Source organism: Somniosus microcephalus, chromosome 2 (assembly GCF_052327205.1).
Source record: "Somniosus microcephalus isolate GS21.2 chromosome 2, FLI_Smic_1.0, whole genome shotgun sequence".
NCBI lineage: Eukaryota > Metazoa > Chordata > Chondrichthyes > Squaliformes > Somniosidae > Somniosus > Somniosus microcephalus.
In genome coordinates, this window is record NC_140988.1 from 80,618,368 (window position 1) to 80,640,546 (window position 22,179).

General features: G+C 42.2%; 1 protein-coding gene across 10 annotated transcripts in view; it reads left to right on the top strand.

Moving 5' to 3' along the window:
• Positions 1–21,583, top strand: part of rapgef2b (Rap guanine nucleotide exchange factor 2b) — a 1,083,630-nt gene extending 1,062,047 nt beyond the window's left edge. For all 10 annotated transcript variants that reach the window (XR_015081639.1, XM_086010726.1, XM_086010745.1 and 7 more), the window contains one exon: positions 19,928–21,583. Coding sequence is in view for 9 of the 10 variants with exons in the window: in XM_086010745.1 (XP_085866871.1) it covers positions 19,928–19,953 (26 nt within the window). In the remaining variant the exon portion in view is untranslated. The remainder of the gene's footprint in view (positions 1–19,927) is intronic.
• The last annotated feature ends 596 nt before the right edge of the window (positions 21,584–22,179 follow it).

Consider the following 22,179-nt stretch of genomic DNA (forward strand, 5'->3'; position numbering starts at 1 on the left):
AGACCCTATGTTCCCCGACATCTCTGGGGGATTATTTGTGTCCTCCTTTGTGAAGACAGAACCAAAGTATGTATTTAATTGGTATGCCATTTCTTTGTTCCCCATTATAAATTCCCCTGATTCTGACTGCAAGGGACCTATGCTTGACTTCACCAATCTTTTTCTCTTCACATATCTATAGAAGCTTTTACAGTTAGTTTTTATGTTCCCTGCAAGCTTACTCTCATACTCTATTTCCCCCCTCTTAATTAATCCCTTTGTCCTCCTTTGCTGAATTCTAAACTGCTCCCAATCCTCAGGTTTGCTGTTTTTTCTGGCCAATTTATAAGTCCTCTCCTTCGATCTTATGCTATCCCTAATTTCCCTTGTTAGCCACGGTTGAGTCACCTTTTTTGTTTTATTTTTATGCCAAACGGATGAACAAATTCTGTAGTTCATCCATGCGATCTTTAAATGTTTGCCATTGTCTATCCACCGTCAACCCTTTGAGTGACATTCCCCAATCAATCCTACGCAACTCTCGCCTCATACCATCGTAGTTTCCTTTATTTAAATTCAGGACCCTAGTCTCTGAGTCAAATACTTCACTCTCCATCTTAATGAAGAATTCTGTCTCATTATGATCGCTCCTCCCCAAGAGGCCTCGCACAACAACATTGCTAATTAATCCTTTCTCATTATATAATACCCAGTCTAAGATGGCCTGATCTCTAGTTGGTTCCTCGACATGTTGGTCCAGGAAACCATCCTGTATATACTCTAGGAATTCCTCTTTCACAGTATTGTTACTAATTTGGTTAGCCCAATCAATATGTAGATTAAAGTCACCCATGATAACTGCTGTGCCCTTATTGCATGCATCTCTAATTTCCCATTTAATGCCATCCCCAAACTCCGCATTATTGTTTGGGGGTCTGTATACAACTCCCACTAACGTTTTCTGCCCCTTGGTATTTCTCAGCTCTACCCATACAGATTCCACATCATCAGAGCTAATATCCTTCCTTACTGTTGTGTTAATCTCCTCTTTAACCAGCAATGTTACCCCACCTCCTTTTCCTTTTTGCCTGTATTTCCTGAGTATTGAATACCCCTGGATGTTGAATTCCCAGCCTTGGTCACCCTGGAGCCATGTCTCCATAATCCCAATTATATCATATTCGTTTACATCTATTTGTGCAGCCAATTCATCCACCTTATTACGAACTAGCTGGAGGAGCCCGGCATTGCCAGGGCTGTTTTGGGCCGGGCGGTTTAAATCGAGTCCCAGGCTTTCGGGCCTGTCTGTCTGTCCCTCTGTGAATTTGTTGCCGGGCAACATTTCTACCTTTTAATACCTTGAAAGATTAAAGTGAAAGTACTTATAAAACGTTTTTGGTAAATCTTATGTTATTTTTAAAAGAGATACTAACTTTTTCGAAGCTGGATTAGCAGATTTTGAGCTGGAAGTAGTTGAAGCAATGGCTGCCCGATGCCTGAGTTGAAAATCATTAGTCCCACCCACAGACGCAGCGATTGGTCAACCATCAGGTGACTGAACTGTAGGATTGGTCAATCATGACGGCACAGGATTGGTCGACCTTGACGTCAGTCAATCAATGCTAATGAGCGGATAATGAGTGGAATTTTGAAGGTTGTTTGCATAACGCGCGAACAATTTTTGTCCGACCGAAAAGTAAATATGCTTACGACCGTCCTGGAATGGTAAGCTTTCTTTGGACGTAACGCACGTGTAGGTACGCTCTATAACTTTCGAGTGTATAGCTGGACAGACACACCAAAGGACAGATAGACAGACAGACAGATCCTTTTATATATACAGATGCTCCTCGCATTAAGACACAAAGCCTTCAGGCTTCTTTTTTTAACACTCTTAGACCTTTTAGAATTATTATTTACTGTGGCCATGTTTGATTTACACCCTTGATTTCTCTGACTGCTACTTTTGCTTTTCTCCTTCCTGTCTTTTGCTTCTATCCTTGCTTCTCTTACCTCTGTCTCCCTGCACAGGTTCCCAACCCCCTGCCATTTTAGTTTAAACCCCTCCCCAATAGCACTAGCAAACACTCCCCCGAGGACATCGGTCCCGGTCCTGCCCAGGTGCAAACCGTCCCGTTTGTACTGGTCCCACCTCCCCCAGAACCGGTTCCAATGTCCCAGGAGTTTGAATCCCTCCCCCTTGCACCATTCCTCTAGCCACGTATTCATCTGAAATATCCTTTTATTTCTACTCTGACTAGCACGTGGCACTGGTAGCAATCCTGAGATTACTACATTTTGAGGTCCTATTTTTTAATTTACCTCCTAACTCCCTATATTCAGCTTTTAGGACCTCATCCCGGTTTTTAACCTATATCGTTGGTACCTATATGCACCACGACAACTGGCTATTCACTCTGCCCCTCCAGAATGCCCTGTAACAGCTCCGAGACATCCTTGACCCTTGCACCAGGGAGGCAACATACCATCCTGGAGTCTCGTTTGCGGCCGCAGAAACGCCTATCTATTCCCCTTACAATAGAATCCCCTATCACTATAGCTCTCCCGCTCTTTTTCCTCCGGTCCTTATAATTTTACCGCAAAATCTGGGCCATTAAAAACAGTAATTAGGGAAAGTGCAGCTTTAAAGAGAAAAAATAAGTCAGTCATAAACGTTTTATACCAATCCCTAGGCCCACTCTTTCTTGACACTTCTAATATTAATAATTCAGCATTAGAATTGCCAGTATTACTTTGAGACGGAGAGTGTTTTACCTGATGACCGTAACAAATCACCAAAAGATGTATATTTTAAAAACATATTCATTACAGTATATTTACAATGTTTAAGTGAAAATTCGAATGAGTACTTTCAAGGTTGGTTGTTCAGAGAGGCTAACATTCACCCAGTAATGCTGAAGTTGTAACTAGAAATAAAGCCAGCATTTTGGAAGTCACACTGGCCTCCTTGGTTTGTAGGTAACTATTGACAATAACTTGGAAACCGTGAATGAGTGATAGTTTTTTTTTAAAAGACATTCTTGCTATTGGGTGATAGTCTAGTGGCTATCTATAAGGATAGTAGTCCTCCTGTTATTTACATATTTTGTTCCCACTTGCAACCGATACCCCCAACTGTACTACTGTACCTGAGCCTTCATTTTCATTAGTTTTCAGGTGGATTTTATGTATCTAATAAATCTATTTCTGGGACAGATTGGGGTTGGGTTCTGTTGATGAAAGTCTCTGAGCTCCCACTAACCATATATGTGTCAAAGCAATATACTTTCATGATAGCCTATAGATTCTAAGGGGGTAGAGGGAGACTATCCACAGTCGAGGGATATTGTATGAGCCTTCACTGTGCGATGTCTGTAGGTCCAGATCAACTTGATATCCGTGAATTAGCGTCCACTCAAATTGCAGCCAATGGTCCCCTTTCTCGAGAGCGTCTTCCATAAGTTAGGCTGCTACCTACTGTAAAGAGCTGAAGTATACAGATCACCTTTAACTCCTGTAGTATCTGGAAATATATATATATCTCTTTACTGAAGTGTGAAATATGCTCTCTCTAAAGTTATGCTATAAGACAGTAATTGCAGAATTACTAGATGAATCCCAGTAAAATAACTCCAGGCCTACACACAGTCACACTTAATTAATATTTAGGGGGAAAAATTCAGTATGGGGCGCCATTATTGGCCGTGCGCAAAGTTTAGCACCTGGCGCTAATTATCGCCTCCGACAGCAAACTTGGCTTTTATCGCCCCTGGTGGTGATTGGAGTGCTAAATCAGGCGCTTCAAACCTGTCTTAAGGCACAAAGGCCGAGGAGCGAGGTGCTAACTCAGAGCGCTGGCGAAGCTCGTGATGTCAATCAGCAATGGAACACAGACACACTGGCGCCGGCCAGTTCTTAAAGGGGAGTTCTGACGAAAGGTCATCGACCTGAAACGTTAACTCTGTTTCTCTCTTCACAGATGCTTCTTGACCTGCTGAGTTTCTCCAGCATTTTCTGTTTTTATCTTAAAGGGAAGGGTTGATTTTGCTCTCCATCCGCATCCTGCTCATTGCAGCTTTGAATCTCGGCCTGGAGAGACCTGTACATCAAATCTGCTGGAAAGAACAATGGAGAGACCCAGGGAAAGAGCTCAGAGTGCAGCCCCCACAGTCTCTTCTAAATCGATACAAAGCAGGGCAAATCAAAATGAACCTGCAAAGTCCCTCTTAAGGCACTAACGGGAGGCGCAAACCAACTGAATTTTTCCCCCTTAGTCTTTATGTTCAAGTATGTAGTTCATCCTGAAGCTTATGCTTAAAGTAATGCAGAATTATATTAGCAACTGCTCAGATGTGTGTAGTATGAAATAAAAGGTGGTGTATTTAAGAGGTGTTCAATTAACAAAATTGTGCTGAATCCCTCGGGTACTGTGATATATAGTGCTTAAGTTAGTAAAGATATCAGAAATGTTAGAAACTGGAGAGGCTGTGATAGAGGGTGTGAAATTGGTAAAAGAATTAATACTAATTAATGGAAATGAAAGATCCATAAATAATGAGAAATATATATGAAATACAGCTCAAAATTAATAGCAAAACCAAAACTATTAGTTCTTGGAATGCATACTCAAAGCACTGTGGCACCACATGTATATTCTGCAAGCTTTCTATAACCTATATATCCAAACTGTATATACAAAGTATGATAAGTGTACCTTTTATTATCGGACTTAATAGTTGCTACTCCACACTAATGATTGATATACCAAGACAGAAACATGTTTCTGCACTTCCTATTAGAGCAGCCAGGACACCTGCTCCAGATCTCATCAGTGAAGCTCTGAAAATGGCCACGAGGAGATGCACAAAAAGCCCAGCATTATTCATGTACCAATTTCCTTCCCCATAGAGGTAGGCAGCTGAGGTTGAGAATCTAGTAGTATTTAGAATTACCTGTTTTACACAATACATTGATGCTGTAAGGCTGCTGTTCAAGAGAAGTGAAGAATGAGAGGCAATATAAACTAAATATTAATGCGGAGGTACTGGTCATAATCTTCCAATCCTCCTTAGATATGGGGGTGGTGCCAGAGGACTAGAGAATTGTAAATGTTACATCCTTGTTCGAAAAAGGGTGTAAGGATAAACCCAGCAACTACAGGCCAGTCAGTTTAACCTCAGTGGTGGGGAAGCTTTTAGAAACAATAATCCAGGACAAAATTAACAGTCACTTGGACAAGTGTGGATTAATTAAGGAAAGCCAGCACGGATTTGTCAAAGGAAAATCGTGTTTAATCATCTTTTCCGAGTGGCAGGCAGTGACTAGTGGGGTAGCACAGGGATCGGTGCTAGGACCCCAGCAATTAACAATATATATTAATGATCTAGACGAGGGAACTAGATGTAATATCTCCAAGTTTGCAGACGACACAAAGCTGGGTGGGCGTGTGTGCTGTGAGGAGGATGCTAAGAAACTCCAGTATGATTTGGACAGGTTGAGTGATTGGGCAGATGCAGTATAATGTGGATAAATGCGAGGTTATCCACTTTGGTGGCAAAAACAGGAAGGCAGATTATTATCTGAAAGGCAATTGATTGGGAGAAGGGGAAGTGTAACGCGACCTGGGTGTCCAGTCGCTGAAGGCAAGCATGCAGGTGCAGTAGGTGGTTAAGAAGGCAAATGGTATGTTGGCCTTCGTAGTGAGAGGATTCGAGTACAGGAACAAGGATGTCTTGCTACAGTTGTACAGGGTCTTGGTGAGACCACACCTTGAGTATTGTGTGCAGTTTTGGTCGCCTTATCTGAGGAAGGATGTTCTTGCCATGGAGGGCGTGCAGTGAAGATTCACCAGACTGATACCTGGGATGGCAGGAATGACGTATAAGGAGAGATTGGGTCGATTGGGCTTATACTCACTGGAGTTTAGAAGAATGAGAGGGGATCTCATTGAAACTTATAAAATTCTAACAGGACTAGACAGACTAGATGCAGGAAGGATGTTCCAGATGGCGGGAGAGTCCAGAACCAGGGGTCACAGTCTAAAGATTAGGGGTAAGCCATTTAGGACAGAGATGAGGAGGAATTTCTTCACCCAGAGAGTGGTGAACCTGTGGAATTCTCTACCACAGAAAGCAGTTGAGACCAATTCATTAAATATATTCAAGAAGGAGTTGGATATATTTCTTAAGGCTAAAGGGATCAAGGGGTATGGGGAGAAAGCAGGGACCGGGTACTGAACTTGGATGATCAGCCACGATCGCATTGAATTGCGGAGCAGGCTAGAGGGGCCAAATGGCCTACTCCTGCTCCTATCTTCTATGTTTCTATGTTTCAAGAAGGAGTTAGATTTATTTCTGAAGGCTAAATGGATCAAGGGATATGGGGAGAAGGCAGGGACAGGGTACTGAATTTGGATGATCAGCCATGATCTCATTGAATGGCGGAGCAGGCTCGAGGGGCCGAATGACCTACTCCTCCTGCTCCTATCTTCTATGTTTCTATGTTTGATCAAGTTTTTTGATGAGGTAACAGAGAGGGTTGATGAGGGCAAATGTGGTTGATGTGGTGTACATGGACTTCCAAAAGACGTTTGATAAATGCCACATAATAGGCTTGCCAGCAAAGTTGAAGCCCACGAAATAAAAGAGACAGTGGCAACATGGATACGAAATTGGCTAAGTGACAGGAAACAGAGAGTAGTGGTGAACGGTTGTTTTTCGGACTGGAGGAAGGTCTACAGTGGTGTTCCCCAGGGATTGGTACTAGGACTACTGCTTTTCTTGATATATATTAATGGGACCTGGGAGTACAGGGCACAATTTCAAAATTTGCAGATGAGACATAACTTGGAAGTATAGTGAACAGTGAGGAGGATAGTGATAGACTTAAAGAAGACATAGACAGGCTGGTGAAATGGGCGGACTCATGGCAGATGACATTTATTGCAGAAAAGTTCGAAGTGATACATTTTGGTAGGAAGAATGAGGAGAGGCAATATAAACTAAAGGGTACAATCCTAAAGGGGGAGCATGAACAGAGACACCTGGGGGTGTATGTGTACAAATCGTTGAAGGTGGCAGGACAGGTTGAGAAAGCGGTTAAAAAAGCATACGGGATTCTGGGCTACATACATAGAGGCATATAGTACAAAAGCAAAGGAAAGGGGGAAAATTTGCAGGGCAATAGGGAAAGTGGGACTAATTGGATTGACATATTGAAGTTTGATCTGATTTTTGGTAAAGTGAGCGGCCAATGGACATGGAGCCTTGAGGGTATATGCTCTGACCAACCATGAGATGCTGTTTACAATTACATTAATAAGAAATATATTGAGGATACATTGGCTGGGAATTGTAGGACTAGGAATGGACCCTGATTTATGGCGAAGAGGAGGAGGATATAATTGAGGCGAGCCACCAAAATTAATGCAAGTTGTTGGAGCTACATTTGATACTGACGAGATGGGCATTCAAGGTGCCAGTAAGTTCCTGTCATCAAGTCAGAGAGAAGTCAGGCTGGGAAACTATAGAGGTGCAGGAGGTGAGTGTTATTGGGAAGTTTCATCAATGAATGGAGATGGGAATGGGTGGCAAACTGTATACAAAATATATTATAGGAGAAGTTTGTGGAGCCTGTAATGGAGCCAAGGAGGAGAGAGGAGGGGCTATGTGTCCTGCTGAGGAGTAGGAGATGAGTGGCTGTTGGGCTGATGGCAGGAAAGGGAAGAGTAAGCCTTGAGAGAGAAGTGGGAACTAGCAATGGTGAGGTTGCGGTTAGCAGGCGCTAAGATTTGGAGTAAAATGCTTGGATAGAAGGATGAATAGAGTGGGCATATGATATTAGGAACATAGGAACAGGAGTAGGCCATTTAGCTCCTCGCGCCTGTTCCATCATCCAATGAGATTATGGCTGAATTGTGACCTAACTCCATATGCCCGCCATTGCCTCATATCCCTTTATATCACTGGTTAACAGAAATCTATCAATCTCAGATTTAAACTTAACAATTGATCCAGCATCAACTGCTGTTTGCGGAACAGAGTTCCAAACTTCTACCATCCTTTGTGTGTAGAAATGCGTCTTAACTTCACTCCTGAAAAGCCTGGCTGTAATTTTTAGGCTGTGTCCCCTAGTCCTAGATTCCCCAACCAGCAGAAATAGTATTTCTCTATCTATCCTATCAGTTCCCCTTAATATCTTAAAATCTTAGATCAAATTACCCCTTAATCTTCTAAATTCCAGGGAATACAACCCTAGTTTGTGTAATCTCTCCTTGTAATTTAACCCTTAGAGTCCAGGTAGCGTTCTAGTAAATCTATGCTGCCCTCCCTCCAAGGCCAATATATCCTTCCTAAGGTGTAGTGCGCAGAATTGAAGAGAGTACGCCAGGTGTGGTCTAACCAGGGCTTTATATAGCTGCAGCATGACTTCTAGCCCCTTGTATTCTCGTCCTCTAGATATGAAGGCCAGCATTCCATTAGCATTTTTGATTATTTTTTTGTACCTGTTCATGACGTTTTGATGATGCATGGAACCCTAAGTCTCTTTGGACCTCCACTGCTTCCAGCTTTTCACCATTTAGCAAGTACTCTGATCTATCCTTTTTAGGTTTAAAGTGGATGACCTCACACTTGCCTATATTGAATTCCATTTGCCACAGTTTTGCCCATTCACTTAATCTATTAATTTCTCTTAGTAATTTTATGCTTCCATGTACATGGCTTCCAATGCCGCCTATCTTTGTGTCATCGGCAAACTTGGATATGTGGCTTTCCATCCCATCATCTAAGTCGTTAATAAATACAGCGAATAGTTGGGGCCCCAACATAGATCCCTGTGGGACGCCAATAGTCAGATCCTGCCAATTAGAGTACCTGCCCATTATCCCTACTCTCTGTCTCTTGCCGCTAGGCCTGGTATTGCAGGGCTAGAAATGCTCTAGGCCCATTTTCGGGCCTGAAGAGACAGCGTGCGTGAAATGTGCACCAGAAGCTGGAGGCCCAAAGCTCACCCGAAATTGGGCCTTGGGCTATTAATAACTGCGGCGAGCTGCAGGCACCTGTCATGCCTTCAGAAGCAGCTCGCCAGTCATGGTAGGACCAATTTGGGCTGATTGCCTTATCATGGAGTCATAGAATGGTTACAGCACGGAAGAAGGCCATTCGGCCCGATAAACCTATGCCAGCTCTCTGCAAGAGCACTTCAGCTAGTCCCACTCCCCACCCTTTCCCCGTAGCCCTGCAAATTTTTTTCCTTCAGGTATTTATCCAACTCCCTTTTGAAAGCATTGATTGAATCTGCCTCCACCACCCTTTCAGGTATTGCATTCCTGCTGAAGCAGCCTTCGGGTAGATCATGGGAAGGGGTTAGTGAGGGCCTGGATCAATTTCTCCGCCGATGTCTCCATGCTTTCACATCTACCTGGTGGTAGCAGTGCGGGCTTTTCCTATCCTCATCCAAAGCTTGAAAACTTGAAATTTCAGCTTTCTAAAATCCCCAGAAGGATTCCCAGTGGTGCAAAAAAACCTACTACTTGATCAGTTAAAATCCACCAATCACAGAACAGTCTTTTCCAGTCCTCCAGGCCTCGCAACTTTGAATAACTGAAGTTGAAATTAACTTCATGTATAAGTGCACAAAGAAGAAAGGAACAAAAACGGGCTGGTTTGAACAAGCTCATGGGCAGCATTTTGGATTAGGCTACAAACTACTGGTCAGATTTATTGAATTAATAAATGAATAGCACTAAATACAACAGTAGGCACAATTTTAAAATTAGAGCTAGGAAATTTAGGAGTGGAATGAGGAAGTGCTTTTCACACAGAGGGTAGTGGAAATCTGTAATTCTCTTTCCCCAAAAGACTGCGGATGCTGGATCAATTGAAATTTTCAAAACTGAGATTGGCAGATTTTTATTAGGTAAGGATATCAAAGCATATGGCAGGTAAATGGAATTGAAGTACAAATCAGCCATGATCCAATTGAATGGTGGAACAGGCTCGAGGGGCTAAGTGGCCTGCTTCTGTTCCTATGTTCCTAGATTCATAGTAATTACAGACTTTATTATTCTCTTCAGAATATAAAATCAATTAAAGCAGTCACCTGCACCTGCACTCAACATAGAACTGGTCCTTGAATTCTGCTCCTTTTTGTTTTATGTCGCTGTTTGCTACCACAGAATCATTGGTCTGCCCTGTCACTATTCGTCTCGGACGCACTGCTGAGCGGTGAAAGATGTTCCACAGAGACACAAATGGAGAAAATAGATATGCATTACCTTTCAGTGCATTACAGTGCTACTTCTAAAAGAAATGTTAAACTTTACTCAAACATTAGTGTTTGTACAGAAGCGTTAATAAATTAAAACTGGAAGTAGGTGTAACAAAAGAAAAGAACCTCAATTTTATAAATTAAAATATATTATAGATATCTTTTAAACACGTTAATGAGCTGAAAAATAGAGAAGCGTTTTAAGTTTGAAGATAATGGATAAACAGAGAGACTTTCCCTGAGAGTGCAAGTTCAGGTAGATAAAGCCATTTTGCGTTTTATTAATAGGGATATGGAGCACGAGAGAAAAGCATTAATGATAAATTTGTACAAAACATTGGTTAGGCTACAGTTAGAATACTGTGTGCAGTTTTGGCCACCCCATTATATAAAGGACATTAAAGCTGTAGGACACAAACGGCATAGCTTAACTAAGATGATGCCAGGAATGGAAACTATAGTTATGAGGAGACACTTGAGATGTAGGACTATTTCCACTGGAGCAAGAGGAGGAGGGGTCATCAATTTAAAATTGTCACTGGCAGAGTAAGGAGAGAGGTTAGGAAAAATTCCATGCACAAAGGATTGTTGGAGCATGGAATACTGTACCACAGGGAATGGTTGAGGCAGAGACCATTGCATCTTTTAAGAGAAAATTGGATAAATATTTGAAACAGAGGAAGATACAGAACTATGGGGTAATTCTAGAGATTAGTTTTGGATTACTCTAACAAACAGCAGTCAGATAAGATGGATGAATAGCCTCCTTTTGTGCTGTGAACTTCTATGGGTGTAATTTGAGAGTGCTTGATACTGGAGCTGATTGGCTAAGGCCGGAATTTTGCAGGGGGTCAGCGGGCGCGATCGGTGACGGGTCAGGTGGGAAAGCATTTTTTTTAAGTAGGTCGGGACCCCGCTGTCAACCTGCTGCCATGCGCCTTTCCCAATGTCGGGTCCATCAGTGCTGAGCAGACCCAACAGGCAGCAGCGGGCGACCCAATTAATCTCATTAACATCTAGTTGACAGATCATTAACAGGCTTTTTTAACTTACCTTTTCACTTTAACTTCATGACCACGGGAACCACACTGTTCAGGGACCACAGCTGTCAACCTGAGGCAGGAGTTCAGTGGCCATTGCTCCAGCTGATTTACTTGACAGCTTCAAATGTACAATAAAAGCTCCCACCTAACAGATTTTCACTTTCCTCAGCCACAAGCTGTTTCTCAGTCCATTTCCAGCACAGATTCTGCAGGCTTTCCACTTTCCACTCTCCATCCAGTCTCACCTCATTGGAAGAACTCTCTCACCATTGACAGAATTTTACTGTCATCGCTACATCACCTGCCATCTTTTCCATCAGCATGGGTGCCCTTAATACTCTTTCATCTTGATCCTCAGAAACTCACCACGATCAGCCCCAACACCAGCAGCACCAACAACACCAACCTTTTCCGCAACCACCTGATGCTGCATAAGACACAGGGCATCAGCACCTGACCATATTGCTGCCCAGGAGGCCAGGGCTGGCCTCACCATGGCCAGATTTACTTCACTTGACGCTGTACACCCTTGCTGCCACCCCACACCAACACCATGAAGCATCCCTACAATATCCAAGCCATTCCTTTCACACTCGCCACCATTGCGGGGGGTACCGTTATGTCTCACCATTCACTGCAACTCACTAAGCCACTTCCAAAGGTGCACACGAATCTGTCCAAGAACGGAAAGTGTTGAAAATAAAGGTTTCAATGTTTGACAACACATTAACAGAAACTTTACATGAACATTGGATAAAACACCCAAGTGGCTACCCTTGTGTGTTGTTAGTTGGTATGATTGCACTAGGATGAGTGTGAGTGTGAGGGGTGGCTAGTGAGATGGGGATGTGATGATGTAGATAGAGAGAGAAGGATGGGTGGAGGTGCAAGATAAGTTGGTGTGAGTAAGGATGTGCAGGAGTAGAGTAGGGAAGGCAAAGTGATGGGAATGTGATGAGTGGCACAGCAGAATGAGGCAGAGTGTGGCTTTGTACCAACATTTCGTGATCTAATGAGATCATTGAAGCATTTGCGCCACTGCAGCCAGGTCCCCCTGACAATATCCCTGCTTGTGTCCTCCTGTGCAATGTGCAACCAGGCTGTGTTGGTGTCCTGGGGCGTCTCTTCCGCCCATGGGAAAGGAAGAGGACCTCCCTGCATGCTGTGACTCCCTCCATAAGCATATGGAGGGAGTCATGGGAGAACCTGGGTGCAGCCCTGCACCTCTGTGCACTGCTTGTTAGTATTTGCAGCACTTCAGTCCTTTAGAACACTGACAGCACAAATGTCAAAATAAAGTTAGCCATGGTCCCTTTCAGGAAACCAGCTGATGACTCGTCATAAAATGACATCACCAGACCCACTTCCTCTAATTGGACTGGGAAACGCACTGGGCGGGCTTAACAAGCCCTATCAATGGAAAATCATTTCAGACAGCGGGATGGAGCCAGCAGCGGGGTCGGAACCTGACACCGCCTGCCCCAGACCCGCTGAGGTGAGCAAAATCCCAGCCTCTGTGTTCCGTTTCTTGGTACTAACATCCCTCACCTTAAGCAAAATAATTCACCAAAAAATATGAAGGGAAAAATACACTGATTTTTTTTTTAAAGCAAGACTTGGATTGAAAAATTGACGTCAGATGCTTTGGGTAATAGTTTCAATATAAATGTTAAAATTAATTTTTGCATGGTGTTTCTCTTTATTGGTAGGACAGATTTTTATGTAGCAGTAATGATTATTTAAGCTTATTACTGCCATATAATTGTATACAAAATTATCAGACCGAATTTTTAAATCGTTCATTCTAGTTATCCTCCACATACCACTAGGGTAAGCCCAGGCAACCAATGAGAAGCATTGCAAAATTAACACTCATTTAAAACTGCCCCAGATTAATGTTTGCATTATTTTCCTTTCTTACACAGTATGAGTTTTCCTTCTAGGAATATTTTTTCCCCTGTTAGCAAAGCATTAGCACTTTCCACCTGAAGCACTCCTATTCATAAAATACTTCTTTTCTTATGATTGTTTTCAGTATTATTCAGGATACTGCCTTCAGGTTTCAAATGATGTTCCAAATGCAGCAAGCATTTCCGTCTCATGGGGCCATTACTGAAATCTCTCATGTCTGTCTTTAAAACGCACTTAGAACTCTGCATTATGTGTCTGAAGCTTTTGCTGAGGACCTAGTTACAGGTGACTTAATGGTTGTGAAGTGATCCTACAGCACTACATAGAAACATAGAAGATAGGAGCAGGAGTAGGCCATTTGGCCCCTCGAGCCTGCTCCGCCATTCAATGCGATCATGGCTGATCATCCAAATTCAGTACCCTGTCCCTGCTTTCTCCCCATATCCCTTGATCCCTTTAGCCTTAAGAAATATATGCAACTCCTTCTTGAATATATTTAATGAATTGGCCTCTACTGCCTTCTGTGGTAGAGAATTCCACAGGTTCACCACTCTCTGGGTGAAGAAATTCCTCCTCATTTCTGTCCAAAATGGCTTACCCCTTATCCTTAAATTGTGACCCCTGGTTCTGGACTCCCCGACCATCGGGAACATCCTTCCTGCATCTAGTCTGTCCAGTCCTGTCAGAATTTTATAAGTTTCAATGAGATCCCCTCTCATTCTTCTCAACTCCAGCGAGTATAAACCCAATCGACCCAAACTCTCCTCATACATCATTCCTGCCATCCCAGGTATCAGCCTGGTGAATCTTCGCTGAACTCCTTCCATGGCAAGAACATCCTTCCTCAGATAAGGTGACCAAAACTGCACACAATACTCAAGATGTGGTCTCACCAAGGCCCTGTACAACTGCAGCAAGACATCCTTGTTCCTGTACTCAAACCCTCTCGCTACGAAGGCCAACATACCATTTGCCTTCTTAACCGCCTGCATGCTTACCTTCAGCGACTGGTGCACAAGGACACCCAGGTCTCGTTGCACTTCCCTTTCTCCCAACCTACTGCCATTCAGATAATCTGCCTTCCTGTTTTTGACACCAAAGTGGATAATCTCGCATTTATCCACGTTATATTGCATCTGCCATGCTTCTGCCCAATCACCCAACCTGTCCAAATCATCCTGGAGCTTGTCGGCATCCTCCTCACAGCACACACGTCCACCCAGCTTTGTGTCGTCTGCAAACTTGCAGATATTACATCTAGTTCCCTTGTCTAGATCATTAGTATATATTGTGAATAGCTGGGGTCCAAGGACCAATCCCTGCGGTACCCCACTAGCCACTGCCTGCCACTCGGAAAAAGACCCGTTTATTCCAACTCTTTGCTTTCTGTCTGCCAACCAGTTCTCTATCAAAGTCAATACCTTGCCCCAATCCCATGTGCCTTAACCTTACACGCTAATCTCTTATACAGGACCTTATCGAAAGCCTTCTGAAAGTCCAAATACACCACATCCAGTGGTTCTCCCTTATTTATTTTACCAGTTACATCCTCAAAAAATTCCAGTAGATTAGTCAAGCACGATTCACCCTTTGTAAATCCATGTTGACTTTGTCCGATCCTGTCACTGTTTTCCAAGTGCTCTGCTGTTACATCTTTTATAATGGACTCTAGCATTTTCCCCACTACTGATGTCAGGCTTACCGGTCTGTAATTCCCCGTTTTCTCTCTACCACCTTTTTTGAATAGTGGGGTAACATTAGCTACCCTCCAATCCATGGGTACTGTTCCAGATTCCATTGAATGTTGGAAGATGATCAGCAATGCATCTACTATTTCTGGGGCCACTTCCTTAAGTACCCTAGGATGTAGATTATCAGGCCCTGGGGATTTATCGGCCTTCAATCCCGTCAATTTCCCTAACACCATTTCCCTACAAATACTGATTTCTTTCAGTTCCTCCCTTTCATCAGACCCTATGTTCCCCGACATCTCTGGGAGATCATTTGTGTCCTCCTTTGTGAAGACAGAACCAAAATATGTATTTAATTGGTCTGCCATTTCTTTGTTCCCCATTATAAATTCCCCTGATTCTGACTGCAAGGGACCTACACTTGACTTCACCAATCTTTTTCTCTTCACATATCTATAAAAGCTTTTACAGTCAGTTTTTGTGTTCCCTGCAAGCTTACTCTCATATTCTATTTTCCCCTTCTTAATTAATCCCTTTGTCCTCCTTTGTTGAATCCTAAACTGCTCCCAATCCTCAGGTTTACTGCTTTTTCTGGCCAATTTATATGTCCTCTCCTTGGATCTTATGCTGTCCCTAATTTCCCTTGTTAGCCACGGTTGAGTCACCTTTTTTGTATTATTTTTATGCCAAACTGGGATGAACAAATTCTGTAGTTCATCTTTGAATGTTTGCCATTGCCTATCCACCGTCAACCCTTTGAGTGACATTCCCCAATCAATCCTACCCAACTCTCGTCTCATACCATCGTAGTTTCCTTTATTTAAATTCAGGACCCTAGTCTCTGAGTCAACTACTTCACTCTCCATCTTGATGAAAAATTCTATCATATTATGATCGCTCCGACCCAAGGGGCCTCGTACAACAAGATTGCATTAAAAGGGAAATTAAAGAAGCGTGCAATAAGGGCACAGCAGTCATCATGGGTGACTTTAATCTACATATAGATTGGGCCAACCAAATTAGTAACAATACTGTGGAGGAGGAATTCCTGGAGTGTTTACGGGATGGTTTCCTGGACCAATATGTCGAGGAACCAACCAGAGATCAGGCCATCTTAGACTGGGTATTATGTAACGACAAAGGATTAATTAGCAATCTTGTTGTACGAGGCCCCTTGGGTCTGAGCGATCATAATATGATCGAATTCTTCATTAAGATGGAGAAAGAATTAGTTGACTCAGAGACTAGGGTCCTGAATTTAAATAAAGGAAACTACAATGGTCTGAGGAGCGAGTTGGGTAGGATTGATTGGGGCATGGCACTCAAAGGGTTGACGGTGGATAGGCAATGGCAAACATTCAAAGACCGAATAGATGAGCTACAGAATTTGTTCATCCCAGTTTGGCATAAAAATAAAACAAAAAAGGTGACTCAACCGTGGCTAACAAGGGAAACTAGGGATAGCATAAGATCCAAGGAGACGACATATAAATTGGCCAGAAAAAGCAATAATCCTGAGGATTGGGAGCAGTTTAGGATTCAACAAAGGAGGACAAAGGGATGAATTAAGAAAGGGAAAATAGAATATGAGAGTAAGCTTTCAGGGAACATAAAAACTGACTGTAAAAGCTTCTATAGATATGTGAAGAGAAAAAGATTGGTGAAGTCAAGCGTAGGTCCCTTACAGTCAGAATCAGGGGAATTTATAATGGGAAACAAAGAAATGGCAGACCAACTAAATTCATACTTTGGTTCTGTCTTCACAAAGGAGGACACAAATAACCTCCCAGAGATGCCGGGGAACATAGGGCCCGATGAAAGGGTGGAACTGAAAGAAATCAGTATTTGTAGGGAAATGGTGTTAGGAAAATTGATGGGACTAACGGCCGATAAATCCCCAGGGCCTGATAATCTACATCCCAGGGTACTTAAGGAAGTGGCCCTGGAAATAGTAGATGCATTACTGGTCATCTTCCAGAACTCGATAGACTCTGGAACAGTACCCATGGATTGGAGGGTAGCTAATGTTACCCCACTATTCAAAAAAGGTGGTCGAGAAAAGCGGGGAATTATAGACCGGTAAGCCTGACATCGGTAGTGGGGAAAATGCTAGAATCTATTATAAAAGATGTAATAGCAGAGCACTTGGTAAGCAGTGACAGGATCGGACAAAGTCAACATGGATTTACAAAAGGTAAATCATGCTTGACTAATCTACTGGAATTTTTTGAGGATGTAACTGGTAAAATAGATAAGGGAGAACCAGTGGATGTGGTGTATTTGGACTTTCAGAAGGCTTTCGATAAGGTCCCACATAAGAGATTAGCGTGCAAAATTAAGGCACATGGGATTGGGGGCAAGGTATTGACTTGGATAGAGAACTGGTTGGCGGACAGAAAGCAAAGAGTTGGAATAAACGGGTCATTTTCCGAGTGGCAGGCAGTGACTAGTGGGGTACCGCAAGGATCGGTCCTAGGACCCCAGCTGTTCACAATATATATTAATGATCTGGACGAGGGAATGGGATGTAATATCTCCAAATTTGCAGACGACACAAAGCTGGGTGGGAGGGTAAGCTGTGAGGAGGATGTCGTGAAACTCCAGTACGATCTGGACAGATTGGATGATTGGGCAGAAACATGGCAAATGCACTATAATGTGGATAAATGTGAGGTTATCCACTTTGGTGGCAAAAACAGGAAGGCAGATTATTATTTGAATAGCAATAGATTGGGAGAAGGGGAAGTGCAAAGAGACCTGGGTGTTCTTGTGCACCAGTCGCTGAAGGTAAGCATGCAGGTGCAACAGGCGGTTAAGAAGGCAAATGGTATGTTAGCCTTTGTAGCAAGAGGGTTCGAGTACAGGAACAAGGAGGTCTTGCTACAGTTGTACAGGGCCTTGGTGAGACCGCACCTTGAGTACTGTGTGCAGTTTTGGTCACCTTACCTGAGGAAGGACGTTCTTGCCATGGAAGGAGTGCAGCGAAGATTCACCAGGCTGATACCTGGGATGGCAGGAATGACGTATGAAGAGAGATTGTGTCGATTGGGCTTATACTCACTGGAGTTTAGAAGATTGAGAGGGGATCTCATCGAAACTTATAAAATTCTGTCAGACCTGGACAGACTAGATGCAGGAAGGATGTTTATGATGGCCGGGGAGTCCAGAACCAGGGGTCATAGTCTAAGGATAAGGGGTAAGCCATTTAGGACTGAAATGAGGAGGAATTTCTTCACCCAGAGAGTGGTGAACCTGTGGAATTCTCTGCCACAGAGGGCGGTGGAGGCCAGTTCATTAAATATATTCAAAAAAGAGTTGGATATATTTCTTAAGGCTAAAGGGATCAAGGGATATGGGGAGAAGGCAGGGACAGGGTACTGAATTTGGATGATCAGCCATGATCTCATTGAATGGCGGAGCAGGTTCGAAGGGCCGAATGGCCTACTCCTGCTCCTATCTTCTATGTTTCTATGATTGCTAATTAACCCTTTCTCATTACATAATACCCAGTCTAAGATGGCCTGATCTCTAGTTGGTTTCTCGACATATTGGTCCAGGAAACCACCCCGTAAACACTCCAGGAATTCCTCCTCCACAGTATTGTTACTAATTTGGTTAGCCCAATCTATATGTAGATTAAAGTCACCCATGATGACTGCTGTGCCCTTATTGCACACTTCTCTAATTTCCCTTTTAATGCCATCCCCAACTAACGTTTTCTGCCCCTTGGTATTTCTCAGTTCTACCCATACAGATTCCAGATCATCAGAGCTAATATCCTTCCTTACAATTGTGTTAATCCCCTCTTTAACCAGCAATGCTACCCCACCTCCCTTTCCTTTTTGCCTATCTTTCCTGCATATTGAATACATCAGCCAATAAAGTTGGTTCAGAGAACCAGAAGAGTAGCATTCGCGGAAATTTTCTCTGAGCTTTTCCCACTCAGCCGTCATAATTTAAGCGGAAGTTTTCTCTAAACCCCACGTAAGTGAAGTTTCCGCCAAAGTTACAGTGATGGTGTGGAAGAAACTCCAAGGAAATTCCCAATGCTTAATCCTGGCTCTTTGCTAGTAAGGTCTGCTGAAAGATTAGAGGAAGCATAGGTAGAAACTTTAGGTCATTTTGGCGAAAGCACATCCCACATTTTAACATGCTTCTCCTTGAGCCTTAAGTTGGCATTCAGGGTGTATGAAGAGTTTGGTAGGATTCAGCACCTACATTTATATCTTAAAACTTGTTTTTTCAAGGGTCCCATTTAAATTGCCACTTGCTGCTTTTAAGGAGCTATTAAATCTAAAGAAATCCCACTTAAATACTTCAAGGGAGCACCTAGTTGCTCATTTCTTCCAGGTTTTTATGGCTTTTGGTGCAGTCTTTGGTATTGTAAATCACAATGTTTGTCATGTTTCTCTGGTTTAATTGGCGGGGTGGAGAAGAAGACGATTGCTCTCCCAATTTTCCCCATTGGTTACTTATGCTTATACTTGTGGTATGTGAAGAATGCTTCCATTCAAAGAAGGAAGAACTTCCAAGGTAGGTAATCTAACTCTTCATGTTGCCCTTTAAAGAACAGTATTCCAGCTCAGTATTGACCAAAATCTGTTATTGTCAGAAATATTGGTCAATGCAATGTGCAGTGGCGGGCTTATCTACTAAAACACAAATGTTTACTCCATGTTTTTTTCTGTTGGATTCTCATGCCCATTGCAGTTGTTGGGTTAATTTCTAGATTATTTTGTTTTTGAAATATTATTTATCACATTCCTAGCAGGATACTACTTAAGAGAATCAGGTCTTTATGAATAGCCACTTGTATTTTTCTACTCTCCCCTACCCCAGAAGGCATAGTGTGAGATTGGAAACTTGTGTCATGGTAAATCATGGGGGCATATGTGCTAACTAGTACTCTCTGACGCCAGTCTACTTAGGCACCATACTCCTTTTTAGATTTTACTATTGTTGATGTGTATACTTTTAAATTTTATTTCTGAGAAGTTTAATTTGATGTTTTTTAATTTAATTTTTCCCTAACAGAAGATGAACAAGTTTCTGCAGTCTGACCAGGGTTCACTTCCCGCTTTTTTTGTTTATGTTGCTTCATGATATTGCGAGCTACATTTTGGACAGCACAACAGATCATCCAGATGTAGGAGCCTTGGAACTCTCTTGAATGAAATTCCTGATGCCACTTGCCTCCTTCCCTGCCTTAAAGCAGCATGGGGCTTTTACCCCCGCATGTGGAATACTGTGAAGAAACTGTCCTGGCACTTTGGAACTGTGTCGCTTTAAATGCACAGAGCTCACTCTACTGACTATTCCTGTTACTACCCACCATGAACTGTGCTCAGAATTTGACTTTTGCTATGTTCGCTATGGAGCTGCTCTTGGTGCATTCTTTTAATCAGCCTAGACCTTTTAAAATTCTTTTGCTGGGTTTTTTTTTCATTCTGACAGTCATTCAAACAAAAAAAAAGTGAAGTTTTTAACAACAAACAAATTATGCTAATGTTTCTGTGTTTCAGCTTTTTGGGCACAGAGTTCAAGACAGATTTTTAATTTATGTTGACTTTTTTGATTAAATACTGCTTTAGAGAACAACAAATGCTACATCTCCACAATTACAGTATTATTTTACACTTATAACTTATATTTTTTGATTTTAGGATTTATGAATTAGTATTTTAAATAATTAAACTGGATGGCATTGCAGTGGATGGCGCTCTGTATTCCAGAATCAGGCTGGCTAGTTCTTCCCTTTGTCAAAAATTATAATGCCCTCTGACTTGACAATAGGGCCACCAAGGCTTCTTAAAAAAAAGCCTTAATTTCCTTTTTAAATACTTCATTATGTGTTCCAGCCTTTGTAATCTGCAGTATGTACAAGGAAATTAACCTATTTCATGCTACTTGGAATATCAGTACATGTGTATAATGAAGGCTGAAACTTTAAAGCAAACCACCCTCTGCTGCTATTTAAACCTTCAAATTACTGAACTGGCAATGGCATTTTTGTTGCCATTTTGCAGACTCCCAGTTGTGAAGGTTGCCAATCTGAGTAGTACTCAAATTTGAGGAACTGCTACTCTTGGTTTTTGGTTTTCTTATTTTTGTTTTCCATTGAGCTCAGCTGATCATATTGATCAGTAGATAACTTAGTTTCAATTGAAGACTGCAGTGTTTTCACTGTATTTAAAACATCAGTGCTTTATTTAACTGTCGTAAAATAACCATAGTTCAGGCCCTCCTTCATATTTGCAAATACTTCATGTCTGTCAGTTATGCAATAGTAATTTAACTGTATTATGCATAATTTGCCAGTTTCAGTATACAGTCAATGGACATTGTGTGCATATAGGCAGATAAAAATAATTCATAGTTATATTGAAGAGTTGCACAAATAATATAAACCTAACCGTAATTGTAGAACATAGAACTGCTAATCTCATTTCAACAAATCTGTGATGTTAAGTGCAAAATGTATGATTAACTGGTGATTTCCTCATACTTTTGATACTACTTGTACCTGTATGTCTTTTAGAAAGACAATTGGTGGAGTCTGTATCCCTTTTGTATTTTTAATACAATAATTGTACATAATGGTTATATTTTTGTTGAAAATGGTAGAAATGTACTGTTTATGCCTCTAACTCCAGTTTATACAGAGCTGGGAATAAATATAACTGAGAAATGCTGTTGTTTCTTTATGCAACTTTGTAACCTTACTTACTGGGACATGCGATACGGGACATATGGTTGTTAACTCCCCGCCCCCCAGGATTGTCCTGGAGTCTCCAGGAATGAAAGATTAATCTCAAGGACACTGCTGCGAGTAAACCATGAGAAATAGAGACATTTTAAAAAGTTGGTGTCTTTTTTCATTTTCTTGGAACACTTTTGTTTATTAGTTACAAAATATTGGGGATGGGGGAATAAAGACGGTCAAAAGTCATCCAATTGGGTAATGAAAAGTATTGTTTTATTTGAAATGAACAAGCGGAACACTGTCAGTCTCATCAGTGAGTAAAAATAAAGACTTGCATTTATATAGCGCTTCTCACGACAACCAGACGTCTCAAAGTGCTTTACAGCCAATGAAGTACTTCTGAAGTGGAGTTCTGAAGTCGGAAACGCGTCAGCCAATTTGCGCACTACAAGGTCCCACAAACAGCAATGTGATAATGACCAGATAATCTCTTTTTGTTAAGTTGGTTGAGGGATAGATATTGGCCAGGGCACCGGGGATAACTCCCCAGCTCTTCGAAATAGTGCCATGGGATCTTTTACGT